This window comes from Pieris brassicae, chromosome 8 (genome assembly GCF_905147105.1).
Source record: "Pieris brassicae chromosome 8, ilPieBrab1.1, whole genome shotgun sequence".
In the NCBI taxonomy this organism is placed as follows: Eukaryota; Metazoa; Arthropoda; class Insecta; order Lepidoptera; family Pieridae; genus Pieris; species Pieris brassicae.
In genome coordinates, this window is record NC_059672.1 from 14,643,903 (window position 1) to 14,660,122 (window position 16,220).

Below are 16,220 nucleotides of genomic sequence, written 5' to 3' on the forward strand. Positions count from 1 at the left end.
AAAGTGTGGCATGAGCTAGGATAAAGACGATATTTTCTTTTTAGCTCCTAAAATTAAGAAAAACGATTTCAAGTATTATTTATTAAAGGAAGTTAATATATATCCATAAATAATAGAAAGTGAATACTGCCTGGTCTGCAGTAGTTGGTTACACTTAATATATCAATATGCGGATGACATCAAAGTGTTTATTTACGAAATATTCATTTAAATCGATTAATGAAATGAATATATTCAACAAAAATATGATTGATAACAAATGAATAGATTTTTTTATATATTTTAAAACATTCATTTTTATGGCAGAATTATAAAAAATAGATCAAATTAGAGCTTTGTGGTATCGACGGGAAACATCATCCCATAAGTGTCCGAAAAAAATCCATAAAGTAATGAGGATTTATTTATCTAATAGCACTTGTTATTTACAAAATATTTTTTTAAATGAAATCTTTACTAAGACTGTCTTTATTAAATGTGCTTCTTAAAAACCTAAACGTTCGTATGCATAATTGAGCAGTGTCGCTGAAGCCTTTTTAGTGACTCTCATCCCTGAGGTAGGTTCAACCCCATCCAGCACCAATGAACTTTCTGTTCGCGTTTAACACTCTATGCATAAGACACACCGAATAATCACGAAACATATTCACAAATCTGAGATCCAGACCTGAAGATTTTAGTGCTACAGTTTTTAGAGTGGTATAAACTAGATGCAGGTAAGTGTTATCCTTCTTATTTAATAAAAATACTAACAACGACAACTGACTTCATTCTGATTCTGATATGTATTCAGCACGAAACAAGGGATACCTAACATCTGGATATATTGTTATAATTTTATAAATTACCTAGCTTAAAAAAAAGATTATCTTGTCAGTGTCTGTCAAATCGATTCTCTTTAGTAAATGATCTAAGGATTTAAACCATACAGGTTGAATAGATATCTTAAATTTTCAAAATCTTGCTAAAGGTGAGTACTAATGTTATCATAGAATATTTTGTTTGAGGTATTATAAAATAATAAGAAATCTATTAAGAAGACATAATAGTTTTGGTATTGTTGCGATGGCATAAAACTACTAATGGAACATATAAGTGATTTAGAGATAAAAAATGTGCTTAGATTACCTTACATTTTTAATAATAGGTATAAACAGTGTGTTTGTTTGATGACAAATTTAAAGTCACAAGTAAAAGATTAAGCTCAAGTATCAAAACAATGTTGTTAAGAATAATGAAATAGTTGCTTAAAAAATGTGTTTTTAAGTGTTACTTACATCCATTCATCTTATTTTATAAAAAAGTATTAATTTTATACACTGATTTTTAAATGTTGAAAGTAACATTGCCATAACTTATTTTATGCAATCAATATTTAAGGAGTAGTTATTGCTGCCAACTACAGGTTAGCACTAAACATACCGTATACCATATGTACTTGGATTTGGATTTTCGGAATCTAAATATTAGTTACCTCAAAAAAGAACCTTGTAGTCTCAAGAAATGTATGCGAAATTAACATGATGCTTAGGTTACCATAAAATTGAAATAATATTTGGCTTATTTATTATATTATCGAACATGTCTTTCAAGATATTTTATTTAGAAGTACAAAACTATCCCATATAGTTTTTTTAAACTTACACTAATATACACCACTACACTTATCTTTATCATAATGAAACTAGTTTTATGTCATAATTTACGTCGTTTACAATAATTAAATTGATACGCCATGTTATTGTGTCCGTACAGATGCTACCTACCACATCATACTATTTACGATTTAAACAGATAATCATTGTATTACAGCCATCAGCGATAGTCGTCAAGAATTAGGAAGAAAATGACCAATCTCACTTGCTGAGCTTACCATCCGGTCAATTACACCATTGTAAAGAAGGGATATTAAACCAAGAACAGAAATCGATTTTGAATACAGTTCGGACAACTATGATCTTTATATGAAAGTTTTATTACCATATTTAAGAATATGTGTAGTTGATATTTATTTTTTTGTATGTAATAATATTATTATAGTAATAAAATGACTAATTAAATCTACTATTAATTTAATGTTTTATGTTTCATTTTGTAGTATATCGATTTATGGAGAAACCGGCGTATATATGGCTAAGCAGAAATTAAAAATATATAAGCCTTGTTAGTTTATAGGTTAATAAATTTAATAATTATAATAAACATTCAATACACTATGTCAGTAACTTAAAGTCAAACTTAAGTATAATAAAAAAAATGTGTGCGTTCTTTAGGACCTTGTTTTTCGAAAAATGATCGACTATTTGCAACTTTACAGAAATTCGTTAAATAAAGTTTAACAAAAAGTTTTTATAATCATAGGCATGAATATAATAATACAATTATTTCATTTTACCTTATTACTACTAATATTATTACAGAATTTTATTAGAATTAGAACTATTACTATCATTGTTATAGTAATTATATATTTTTGTTATTAATGGCTTATGGTAACTGAAATATGAAATATATTATTTACATTCCACAAAATTTTGTAACCAAGTAAAAACTCCATCAATTGTAGTGTCGGATCTTGTCAAATAAATACCACAATCATACTCAAGTTACTTTTACACTTACTTTTTTTAGAAATTCACTATTACAAATATTAACAACTAAATCAGTGTAGTTGTACAGTGAACTAAAGTGCATATCTGTCTCTTAATATCACAACATTAACAAAATGTGACAAAAAGAGAGAAAAGAAATGAATACGGATGTAAGTTTATAAAACCTGTCTGTATAATACTGGATATACAAATTTCTATTTACATTTAGAATTAATTTACGCAATTTATGAAGTCATGAATTACATTTTTCTTATAAATAAATACAAGTTATTTGTATACCTTAAAATTTAGGACAAGTTCACATATCACTTCAGATTATATCTCCATAAGAAGACAAAAACTCAAGGTCTCATATCATATTCTTCAGGCTTATCAACTTCCACATTGGAAAGTGGCTGGTATTGTTATTGTCATCATAAACTTTGATTCCAGAAATATATAACTATCTGTAAAATTATTACTTTTGGGAAGTATTTTTGACTATTGACCGTGGTTGTTATACCACAACCACGGTCAACCACAAACCTGCTTATCTACTTGCGTTCGAGACTATTCCTCTTGGACTTAAGCAAACAAATAAATTGATAAAAATAAAAGGAGTGGCATGCCAAATTCTAATCTTGTAATAAGTTATCGTTCGACCTAATTATTGTTCTGTTTATTTTGCCACTAAATAAATAAATGAGTTAATTCGTTACGTTTCATTTTATTTAAATTATTTAGTTACCGTATTCCAAGGTATGTGTTTACGAAATTGAAAACAATAGACACAATACAAAAATGCTCTTTTAGTCTTCAATATTTGTATCAGTGTCATTGATAAATTTCATTGTACCGACAAACATTGATTTTCAAGGTCTTATCACGATTTTTGCTTTATTTTCCGGCCAGTATAGGGAAATTGAATTGTAGAAGGAAGGAAAGCGCTGCTCTTCCTCCAACCTGAAGAGAGGATCCTCGACCAGTCTCACCACTGATTGCCCCTAAAGCCCTAGTGGCTAAGGTCGATTAGTTGTATATATGCTTAGCGGTCGGAATAACTTAGCGCGTTTTAGGGTAGGTATAACTGAGTTTCATCATTGGACGTCGAGGAAGAATACGAAATTCCACCCATATCACCACGACATCCGTCGTTCCAAAACTGAGCGTTTTTTAAGGCAAATTTTGCCACGCACCATAATGTGGCCACTTAGGGTCCTTCAAGAAAAGAGCGTACGAATTCTGTAAGCCGTTAACGCACTTGCATGTGAGAGGTATATCAAATTACGACATCATATTGATTTGTAGAGGTCGCCACAAAATGTATCAGAAATCGTGGTTAGCGAGAAACTAAATAATACTACCGAAAATCAAAGATAACATTGTGTTAGGAACATTGCAACTGATTTATATATGACTACTACCGGTGCCCCATGGTTTAACCTTCGTTAATTCAGGGTTGACGTAGTAATATGATATAGACTTCATTATTAATAGACAATCGAAGATAAAAACAATTATTGCTTGCAGTTGCTGAAACGAGCGCGTTAAACGAAAAAAAACACTCTTTAGCATTATAATTTATAATGTATAATTATCTAAGTGTAGTATATTATGTTATTTATATGTATTGTCTTATGTATTATTTCTGCCACGTTTTTTTACACATTTAACAAAAATAAAAATTGAAACCTGAAAATTATTTTTATCTATATTTTTAATGAGAATTTACCCTATTTTGTCATGTAATTTTGGGTAAATTATTCAGGTCCGTATACCAACAAATAAAACGAAAATTTAACTGATTCCGCTATTGGTAGTATCCTTAATTTTGTTAACTTCATTAGAATTAAACACGCTTTAACTGAGGTTAAAAAAATTACGTAGATAAAGGAACATAGTACAAGTGTTTATATTTTCACAATTTTTGACCGTACATGAGTACGGGTACGAGCTAGGAGTGAATTTTCATCTACGAATCTTAAAACATAATTTTTAATAAATTTATTAGTTAACAGCTTCATAAACTCTTATACAGGTTCCGTCCCAGCCGTCGGCGGTCGTAGTCTGAAAAAGAAAACATTATTTTAATAATAGAATTCATAAAGGAAGTTTTCTTCTTTTAGTTTTCGTAAAGTTCTTGCTTTTACTAAAAAATATTTATTATCTTAGAAACATACATTTGTTCTGTAAGCATTGATTAAATGCAAGTAAGGAATTATTGTAGTATTTAATAATTACTAGTAGCTAATCTCTATTGAAACTGGCTGGAGGTACTACACAAGTGTGTGAGCAGAGAGGCACACGCTCTATAACTCTAGATTCAAGACTAGATAGACTCTCAAACCCACAGTCATACACAGTCTGAGTATGACTTCCGTAGTCCCGTAATCGTCAAGTTCAAAACGGATATAACATATTACTGTCTCTGACATTTATAGCTTTATGAAACAGATGTTTACGACACCTGGGAGGAAAACTGAACTAAGTTGAACACGTTTCGTTAAATTGTGATTGGTCAGAAGCATCTCCAGGCACAAGCGCGTGGAAATGCGACATGAAACGTCACATTACCTCCAAATGTCCAATCACAATCCGACATTGCCATTCTTCGTTTTACACTCTCCCCTCCAGAAGTTAGCCATGTATTTCATTTAGTCTACATATAAGATTTAGTTTAATAAATTAAATTTAACATACCACAGTTAGGGTAGTGTCAGTGAATTCTCTTATATGTTTGGATTTCTTTCCACTTGGATCGTACTGGACTTGTATTAATTTATTCCCTTCTATTGTCATCTGTGATTTAACCTGAAAGTGAGATTTTAACTGTTACTTTTGAATTATTAGATTTACTTCAAGAGAAACTATAATTTCGACTTAGGGTCCTTTAAGAAAAGAGCGTACAATTGGTACGCTCTTTATTAAAAAGCCGGCAACGCACTAGCGAGCTCCTGGAATTTAGAGTGTCCATGAGCGGCGGTATCACGTAATATCAGGTGAGCCTCCTGCCGGTTTGCCCCCTATTCTATAAAAAATATAATCTTTCTCACGGTTTAGAAAGTAAGGAGTGCTGATGACTTACTTAAGTCAATAAATAAAACTTTAAATGGTATCGTATATAACCTACATCACTATCGATATGGAATAGTCTAGTATAGACTTCCAGTATTGGTACCAGATTGTTCATTTAATTTGACATAAGTTTACTAAAAAGTGACGCTTATATAAAATAGGATTTTACATTTTTTAATTTTAATAATTATTCAAAACATTCTTAGAATCATGAATACATTTTTTATATTATTGTTAGGTTTCACAGCTGAGTACAATATGATTTTATTGTTGAATGAGTTTTTTAATTGGAACCGAGGGCCCAGGGCATGCAGGTCATGTACCACACGGATTAGTAAACAACTTACCTTCTAAGGAACTTGTCTCGTAAATTTGACTTGTAGAAATGTTGTTCTTAGTACTTTCCGATCACTTTTCAAATAGAAACGTAATAAAATATTATTTAATGTTCGTATTACTTATAAAATATACTCTTAAGTACCGACACAGTACTACTGGATTCGCCTATTCAGTTACATAAGTTACCTTAACACCATCAGGTCTGTCTTCTTCATACTCTTCGCCCAATCTGAAAGTAGTCGTAACTTTTCTTATCGAAGTTGTGTGTATCAGAGTGTACGATTCATCTTCATTCTTCGTTAGTTCTGTAACTGGTGATACAGACATCACCAGCTTCCTGGATAATATACCGACGCCTGGAATTGCACGTTTACTATTACTATTTAGAAAAAGTAGGTTTTTAGAGACGTGTGAGTCAAATTAAACGCCTCCTAGGCACAGCCCCAGGCCATACCTAGCTGTTCAATTGGCCACTGAATTTCATAATGTGTTAAATATAATGGTAAATAATAATCCCCAGAGACGCTACAATTCCATATCCAGGGGCATCCGTTTCATCATCAGTTCAGCTATCTGGGCTTAACTCATGACGAATATTTATTAGTTTTATGACATGCCGGATTCCTCACGATGTTTGCCTTTATCGTGCGCGTAAGAGCAAGTGTCGATTGCGCAAATAGAAAAGTCCATTGGCATAGCCATGATTCGAACGCACAACTTTAGGGTTGAGAGTCGCTTAAGCCACTAGGCCAACACTACATGCTTGGAAACATGCTGGCCCTGCTTCATAGGACATCATACAGTCATGACAAAATCAAATTGGTTGTTGATCTAATTTTACATATTTTAAATACTATTTTCTTATTTTTTTATTGTATATTACTACAAACTGTAAATATTTTATTATTGTTAATGTATAATATTCTACGGTTTCATTATATGTAAATATGTGATGAACATGTACACTAACAATACTATAATTGACCTATCCGCCTATATCCTATTAGTATAGTAGTTGTATTCTACCAGTACATTGTCAGAAGTCAGTGTCTATTTTTAAAGAGTAAGTGTCTAATTTCTTGCCCATTCATCTCCACACGAAATTACCTTTTGGAAGGGGCAACTAGAATCATCTTTATATTTTATTTAGTAAATGATTCGACTTTAACATTGACTCTTACTTCGGATTATCAGGAAATGAGTCGCTTGATGACGATGAAGATATCTTCGACCCCAGAGCTACGATTAAAATTGATAATGATAATAATCCGTTAATGTCCGACAAACATTGGAATTTTTTAATGTGTAACAGTCCAGTTTCGCGATGTTTTCCTTCACCAGAGATAATAACGGAGATAAAAAAACCTATTGGTACTCTGCCGGGTTTCACTCGCTAAGCCTTACGTCTAGTGGATACCACAAAAATATGCATATAATCTTATACTTATTACGTCATAAAGAAATCATAATTTTAATTACCTTACCAATAATAATTATAGATCACTTTCTTACTTTAACCGCATGACTATATTGATAACATTTTGTTTTTATAAGTTCAAATATATATTTGTATGATTCCAATAGCGACCAGCTCATTAAAATCTGTTAAATATGTATTAATTATAAGATCCTAGATTATTAATCTTCTAAAACTAATCAATTAATATTTTGACTTCTTGACTGTAATTAAGTTTTACCCATACATAAAAGATCTTACTTACGGTGAGACAAATATTTTTGTGTTTTTACGCCATTAAATTACACCTTATGTGAGGCAGCATTTATATACATATATATATTTATATATTTCAGAAAAAATAAATCTGAAAAAGCTCAACCATAAAACAATATAGCCACCATCGATGGTATGACAAATGATAAGACAGTGATAGTGATATCATAATGATACCAGTGTATTAGTAGAAACAAAGTTGTTTAAAACGACTATGGTGTCATTGTCACACCATTATCATACAATTGTAATATCACACTCTGCTAATATACCATTTCAGTTAACTACTAAAGTCGTATTTTTTATGTTGCATCGAATCTCTTTTATTTAAAACCGGTTTTAAAATTTATTTGTGTTGTTTGTAAAAAATTTATTGTGTATACATGAGTAATAATTATGAGAACCAAGGTTGTTTTTTCTAAAAAAAGAATCCATCATGTTACAAATTGCTGACTAATTTAATTAAAACAGTCAAACAACAGGTACCACGAACTCGAGGAATTTTTGACATTTTATTATTAATACCGACTTTATTTCCTTATTGATAAACGGCTACTTGTCTTGTTCTTATAAACTACGCTTTAACGATGTTATATAGGGTTGAGAAAATAATAAAAGTATGATTTATAAATAAAAACTATACAAGAAACGTAGACTTTATTCACAAAAGAGTTTTTGCGAAACCAGCAGTACCACTATGATTGATGGCAGACAAATTGTGGAATAAAGACTTTTTTTATCTAAACTCAATTGAATTTACTTGTCTTATTATTCAACATTGTCGTATTTATTATCTGATACTTGATATAATTTATACATTAATTCACAATAATAAATATAAGCGTTTATATGTATAAATGTATTAATGTTTACAGCGAGGAAATGCTGCCAGCGTTATAGGTGCACTGCCACAGGGACCAAACTTTTTAAATTTGTTTTGATTTCCTTTTTAATTATTACTACAAAGTATACAAATACTTGATTGTATTCCATATAATTTATGTATTAACGTCTGTTAGGTATTTTTACTTAAACAGTTCAATAAGCATCAATATGTACTATTAGTATTATCATAGCACTTTATAACATGTTGTCGGCCTTGTTGTAAAAAAATGTGAATGATTTCCAGTTTATTAACCATAACTTGCTCGATAGGTACAATTGTTCATTATGTATGACCTCTATACCAACCGGTTCATTGTTTTACGTAATTGCGTATCAATTATACAAGACAACAGCTCATTAAATGGAATACATGATTTATTTGTCTTATAAAACGTAAATTAAGCTTGAAAGCGTAGTCATTTTCAGTTTCGTCGGCTATATTTGGTTCGATTTGTCGGAGATTTTATTAGGAAATTACGAATTGCATTTTGTTCCTATAAATATATAGCATACATTTTGAGTAGAAATGTCAAAATATCTTTGTAATTCGACTTTTATAAATGAAGTTTTAAATATGAAAATAATTTTAACTCGTGCTGGGATACTTTAAATTATCACTAAGCAAATTTTTCGCTTTCACTCAATCAAACTGTATAGCCATTAAATAATTAATTAACTTTGTCACTAGAAGAATAATTCATGGACACTTATTATTAAACAATAATAATCTGACCTAATAAATGGAACGAGTGTTAATAAAATAATTAATTATAAATATATTTTACTTATTTTAAGACTTAAGAACATTCTGTAAGGTTGAAAATTTGTAGCGTTTATTAAATTAATTTACGCCTAGTGAATCGTCTGCACGTGGACAGATCTTATATGTATGCTAATAAATTCCTTAAAAATACAACCAAAATGGACTTAAAGTATAAATGTTTATTTGAAATGGGCCTATAGTGAGGTTATCTACAAGTTGCCAAAGGATCGTATGAACCTGATTTTTAGGTCGCATTTACGGTAGGCGTAGTTATGTGTTAAAATCAAAATGTAAATAAACTGTTAATGACTTTTGTATTTATTTAATTTTAAATTATATGTTTTGATTATACCAGTCACAAAGACTATGTATCATATTAATATCTAATTTCAATCTCTCTCAATCTTTCAATTTCTCTTTAGTTGTAAAACTATAACTATCAATGTTATATATACGTAGATTTTTTTTAAATCAGCCATATGGCATATCTGTCAATATTATAAATTTACCTTAAATTTTGTAAAATAGAACAATCAGCCTGTTGTATATATAATCCACGATGATCGTGCATTATTTATATATATCGTTTATTATTATTATCTAGTCCCTTATCGTTCTTATTCAGAACTAGATAAGTTCCAGAAGCAATTAATAAAACTGTCTCACTAATGTAGATAATAAATGAAGTTAAAGCAAAATAGGGTCATACAAATATGATAACAATCTTAGGACTGCTAAATGTTTAGTATGCGTCAAGCATATAACGATTCCACACCTTCACTGAAGAGGGTTTAATAAATAACACTTACCAATAAACTTCAAATAGTCCTCGAAGTTATCTGATGATTTTAATTTATATTTTTTGCCTATAAACGGTTCCATTTCTTCAAGTACACACGTCCGTGACTGATCGCGTCCAATTTTAATATACATTTATTAGTAGGTATTAACGCATTCATAGCTAAACATTTAGAATATAGAATTTTGTAATAGCAATGAAATTAACACATCTATATTAAAACATTTATTGAATATTTTACTTAAACGACTTGCAGACTTAAAATATTTTACTTTCAAGAGACTGCCAACGCATTTTTGTCGAAAAAACTTGTTTAAGTTATTGAGAAATAAATACATTTAAGTCAAGCCTTATAAAGTACTTGACAACATAGCTTCAATCTAAGATTTTTACTAGGCAATGAGATTGAAACAGCGAGCATTTAAGACTCTTACAATATTTTTTATGCTTTGCGATTGGCGTAGCTATGTTCTGTATTGAATTCGAATAACGGATGTCCAACAATGCAATGTGTTTTGTTATTAGAACTTGCTGGTGAAATAAGGAAAGCGAGAAAACCGTCTTAGAATAGTTGACCGGGGTTGTGAATGACCATTAATTGTCGAGCTACATACCAGCAGAGGTGTGCAGTGTGGTATAAGTATGTATCCCCGTATGTCAATAAATTACCTATGATAATTCGACTTGACTTGAGATATGAATTACATTTTTAAGAAATTAATTGTGTCGTTATCATTTATTAAGGAAATTACAGCTATAACAACAAAATATGTACCAAATATAAATAATTTGGTACCTAGTTCGTGAATATAGTTCGTTGCGTTGACACACATAATAAAATTGTAAGTCAGGCTAAATGTTACAAAGAAAACTACAAAATAAATTAGACGGGGAACACTCAGGACAGTGAACTTTATGATACGATATTTCCCTATAGAATTTAGATGTCAAAGCTTTCCTAGCCGACATGTCAATATCAACAGTCAAATTGTTAAACTCATCCACTGCTCTTACCATATAGCTGTTCTTTGTTATTATTGTATACACGAATAAATATCATTAATATGGACTTAGGTCTCGACTTTGTTTCTTACTCGATTTTCCACATTTATATATATACACGAAGAACTTAAATGATTTTACAATTACGCGCGTCATTTCCTCTGATTCAGATTCTTACTGGATTCAGTAACCGATAAAAATGGTAAGTGATAATTGTTTTTTTTCCTAAAGTTAGGGTTTATGTTAGCAAATAATGCCATTCATGTTTATCAGGCGTTAAATTAAGGTATCGAGCTGCGCCTTGGACACAAAATTGCTTATTACATGCGATAAGCTTAAGATCATTTTTTACAAATCGGGAAATAAAATGTTTTCAATGGGCGAAAAGCAAGACAACGAAAGCAAACAAAAGATTTTCGCTAAATTTGAGATAAAATTAAGTTCTAAAAAGTGATTTAATAATGATCTCCGAATCAAAACTGACATAAAAAACCTCATATTAGTCGAGATCTATATCCAAAGTCATTTGAAATCGGTTGCTTCAAAGTAAAAAACTATTTTTCGCATACGGAACCTCAGTTTTAGCACGCAGAGATCAAGAAAATTTTGAAAAAGTTATTCTGATTGGCGGAGTGGAGGGCAACAGACCTTGAGGCCAGACTCGCTGGATTGATCAAGTAAATGCCCTTACAGGTCTTAGCGCAGGCGCAGAGGCTTGCCGAAGATAGGTGGAGTGGTTGTGCGACGCCCCTAACACGACCTTCAGAAAGATAGAAGATAGTTAATAATTGTTTCTTCACTTGTATTTAAAAAAGGCATTACAATAAAAGCTTACATCTAGGAATTCATAGAAATAAAAAAAGGAATTGTTCACCATTTTACGTTCATTCTGAACCAATCAAATCTTTGAGGGCGGTTAAAATTAAAACGGGAAAATGAAATGAATCATGGTTTAGGAAAAACAAATGCACGAGTAAAAGTTGAATTTGGAATTCCTAACCAAATAGGTTTTTGAGTTCAAAGTGGGTAGTACGACAAAACGTTAATTTCATATCTGTCCGTACCTAATATTATTACGCAACGTAGACAGTCAGTACCTTGAACATTGTACTTAATTATCATTATATTTATCTATCACATATTAAGAATAAGGAAGATTTTATCAGATATATAATTTTAATCACAGTAACAATTAACAAATAATTTAAGAAATTTTAAGATTCACGTTAAATACGTATATAAGAAGTGACATGTTACGTATGTTCCTGTTGCTTAGTGAGATTTGGTGAGATGTTGCTATGCTACAGGCGATAGATGAATCAAGCGATTTAGTTTTCAAGGCAATTTTCTAATGATAACATGTTTTCCTTTACGAAATTGATACCAATATTTGTAGAGGTCGCTATCATGAGATGCCTGAGAAAAACATAGTTAAGTTAAACGTCAACTCGGAAAGGGATTGACACTGTATCACCTCGAACTGGATTTGTTTTTGTTGTCTTTCAGGGGCCATAAACATGAGTGCCTTTGAATAAATAGTAGCAAAATTAAATTTTTAGTACTCTTAATTCCCTATCTGTTGCGGTTGTAATTATTAAATACAATAAATAATTTCGAAATATTATTAATACGGAGTTTATGTTCATTACTTCAGAACTTAGCTAGACACAAAAGTTATACTAAACATTTTTTTTTTACTTTCAGTGGTTGCCTGGAAGAGATCGCTCGAAAGCGATAAGACCGCAAGTTCTCTTCCAGTCCTTTTCATTTAATTATGTTCAATTTTTATATTGTAATGTAACGAAGTGTTAATGCTTGTACGCATCTGATCACTATGGTCGGTGAGAGAGAAGTGACACGGAAGTCGATACTAAATTGTTAATTTATTGTATACCTACAAGATATTTTCAAGTAACTAGATCTGAAGAAAATCATTGCCAGAACAAAAGACTGGTAAATGTAAGCGGCGAATACGTGCATCACTCTCGCTTTGAAAACAGAAAGTGACAAATACGAATTTTATTACAGATTTATTAATAGGTATACTGATAAGGTCAGTCAGCAGGCATATTGTGTAAAACGTGGATAATAATTCACTAGCGCGATATTAAAATAACGAATTATTCTTGGTGATGCGTAATGACCTAACCCTGAGAATTATGCTAAGAAGCATGTACAATATCCTTATTTTGTAGTTAACGTAATAGAATAATAACAATAAATGTAAATACCGCGCTATGAACGTTAAAACAAATCGTAAGTATGCACATCGTCGTAGCGTTGCATTTTAGCTATAAGTGGTTTACGTTGATCGATTACGCTACCCCGCGGTGGGCGTAAAAAAAAAGAAAAGTACGCCAACTGAATTTTTAAAATTAATACTTAACATCATTCTCAGCTGAAAAATCTTCAGCTGCATAGTGGTGCTATACGTCTGCTGCGAATTTACTATGAATTTATGTATATATTTTACGCCGTTTGAAACTTGACTTGATTGTTTTGAATAAGACAGGCCTAAGTTTTTTTATTTACGAAAAAATCTTTCAAATATATTAGGTACCATATAGTAATGGTGTTTTAATTACGAATCTGTGTTTTTTTTCAGCACGTCAGGTTTTCAGGAAAAAAGTGTTGGAAAGTTTTCATAGAAACTAAATATAGTGAGCAAAGCAAAAATAGTGAGAAAATATTCTTTGTAAAATTACACTGCAAAACGGTGTGGTGTTCAGAATCATGGAGTAGAAATAATAATCTACGATAGACAATCGTTGTTTTTTTTATAAAATCGTTCTTTTTCAGTGAAAGCTGAGTTTAGTAGTTTTCTTTTCGTTGATTTTTGATCATGCTACGATCCCATCTTTCTTTCTCTCCAAAAAAGCACATTGTTTCGTTCCATTTTTCATCATCCTTTCTTGAAGTATGACAAATGGAAAAAGTATATGGTGAAGGTGAGTAGTTTTTGTATCCATTTTGAAAAATCGATACACGATTTAAATAACTTCGCTCGATAGAAAAAAATTCGTGCTGGGATGGGGCCTTAATGAAAAGAGGCAATGTAATGAAAGTTTTACGCTCATATTGCATCCTGGTTTTTTATAATTTTTGACCATGATGGCTACAATTGCTTTGTATAATCTGTCTGATATTTAGGTTTTTATTTAGGATTTGAGGCTTTACAATAATTCCTTTTTTGCTCGTGCGGGAAATTTGTCGCACAGGTGTTAATTAAAGTTTTAACGTAGGTACTGCTTCATCACTTCTAACTTTATGTGAAGGGGTGGCAAAAGAACTTATTTTGGGTCAACTAATGTATCACGCTGCACATTCCTCAAGTATTTCACTGAGTGGACATTCTTTCTTAACATAATGTAAATTTCGTGCTTGTCCAACTCGCACAAAAAACATGCTTACCCAAAAGCTTAGATATTATTTTGAAGTCCCACACGGTTGCAACAATATTAGCTAAACTTTATTTTATTTAGCAACAGCTCAAGATTGTAACACGTTTCTTTGAGATGAACGGACTTTGTTCAACATGCATCAAGTTACCTTTTGTGCAATAAAACACCCTACAATTTTTTTTTAGAAGTATCAGTAAATAATCTCCATAATATGGAATCGTAATTGTGAGATTCCAGTTTCATACTTCAGGAATATTATTACACAGTGAACCCTCGTCAAATAGATATTCCGTCAAATTTTTTTCACGATGCTTATATCATGACAATGTGGTTTCCAGAGCCAACAATTTTTTGTCTTTCAATCGTGATCCTAAGTTTTGTACTTTGATAGGTCCAAGTCTCTCACTAGTCATTAAGTTCGGCATGAATACATTTTTGACATCGTCGTGAGGATTCGTCGTCTTAGTCGATATTTTCGTTTGAACTTTCGTATGATTATTGCTGTTGGATGGTATAAAGAAAAGGCGGAGGAATGGATTGCCCGATAAGGTGCTTCATTGCTCTAGTAAAAAATATCTCACAAGATTTTTTTTATTTTGTGAAAAATCCTGACGTGATTGGCCATGATCAAACCAATCAGAATCAACGTACCCGTATTAGCTAAGGACACTTATCATCATCAAAATCATCAGCTGCATGTGTAGCGCTGGAAAGCCGTCAGTTGATGCAGATTATTCAGTGCATATATAGATGTGTTTGTCATATTTCATTTCATGTATATATTAACGAAATTCAATAATAATACATATAATATTTATAAAATGTAATAATACAAAACAATTAGAGCGTATAGTGGTCATAAAACGAACTAGGTAAAATGAAAAATAGAAATTTAGGATTTATAATCTTTAGAAACTCCCTTCCCTAATCTTTAGAAGCAATGTGCATTGTAATTTTTAGATCGGATTATTATATTGCGAAACATTACCTCCCGGACTAGAAATACAATCTAATATAGTATGTATGTAATTATCACATCGACGTAACGCTTAATGGAAAAGTTTTTACTAATCCTCGACATTTGCGTGTGCAAACTCGAAATTAATATTTAAATATAGTAAAGTGTTTTAACATTTGTGATTTGTTTTCCTTGACAATTGATACCTTGTTATAACATCCACTTAATGCAAAAGTATTTCCATACTTCAAACTATACAAAACACGTGATACCTGTCATGTACAACAGTCAAAAAATAAAGATGACAACATTTACAATTTTAAGTTATCTTGGATTTACCTATATTGTATCGGCAATATGAGATATGATACCTAAATACGATTATATCAAGACTATGATCTGTTTATTAGCCTTGTGTCGTTACTGGGATAAATCTGCTTTATTATTCTATTAGTTTATTTATTTCCAATAATATACATAACCTTTAATAGAACCTTATAGTAGCGTATCGTTAGTTTAAGACTTCCACAGTATTGTAATTGCATCTAAAATATGTTCATTCTTTATAATATTAATAATGCAGGCTATTATTAATAAGTCCCAATATTACCCGTGTCTTTGATAAAAAGATAAATAATGAATAAATTTTGCCTAGATATCTAATAGAAACCGAAG

The 16,220-nt window shown here is 31.0% G+C and overlaps 1 protein-coding gene across 1 annotated transcript; it reads right to left on the reverse strand.

Moving 5' to 3' along the window:
* Positions 1-4,589: 4,589 nt before the first annotated feature.
* LOC123713518 (fatty acid-binding protein, muscle-like) lies at positions 4,590-10,343 on the reverse strand. Its single transcript, XM_045667225.1, has 4 exons — positions 10,195-10,343; positions 6,192-6,361; positions 5,292-5,402; positions 4,590-4,658 (listed from the first exon to the last, which is right to left on the reverse strand). The coding sequence occupies exons 1-4, from the start codon at positions 10,316-10,318 to the stop codon at positions 4,599-4,601; spliced, it is 465 nt and encodes a 154-aa protein (XP_045523181.1). The 5' UTR covers positions 10,319-10,343; the 3' UTR covers positions 4,590-4,598.
* Between the last annotated feature and the right edge of the window lie 5,877 nt (positions 10,344-16,220).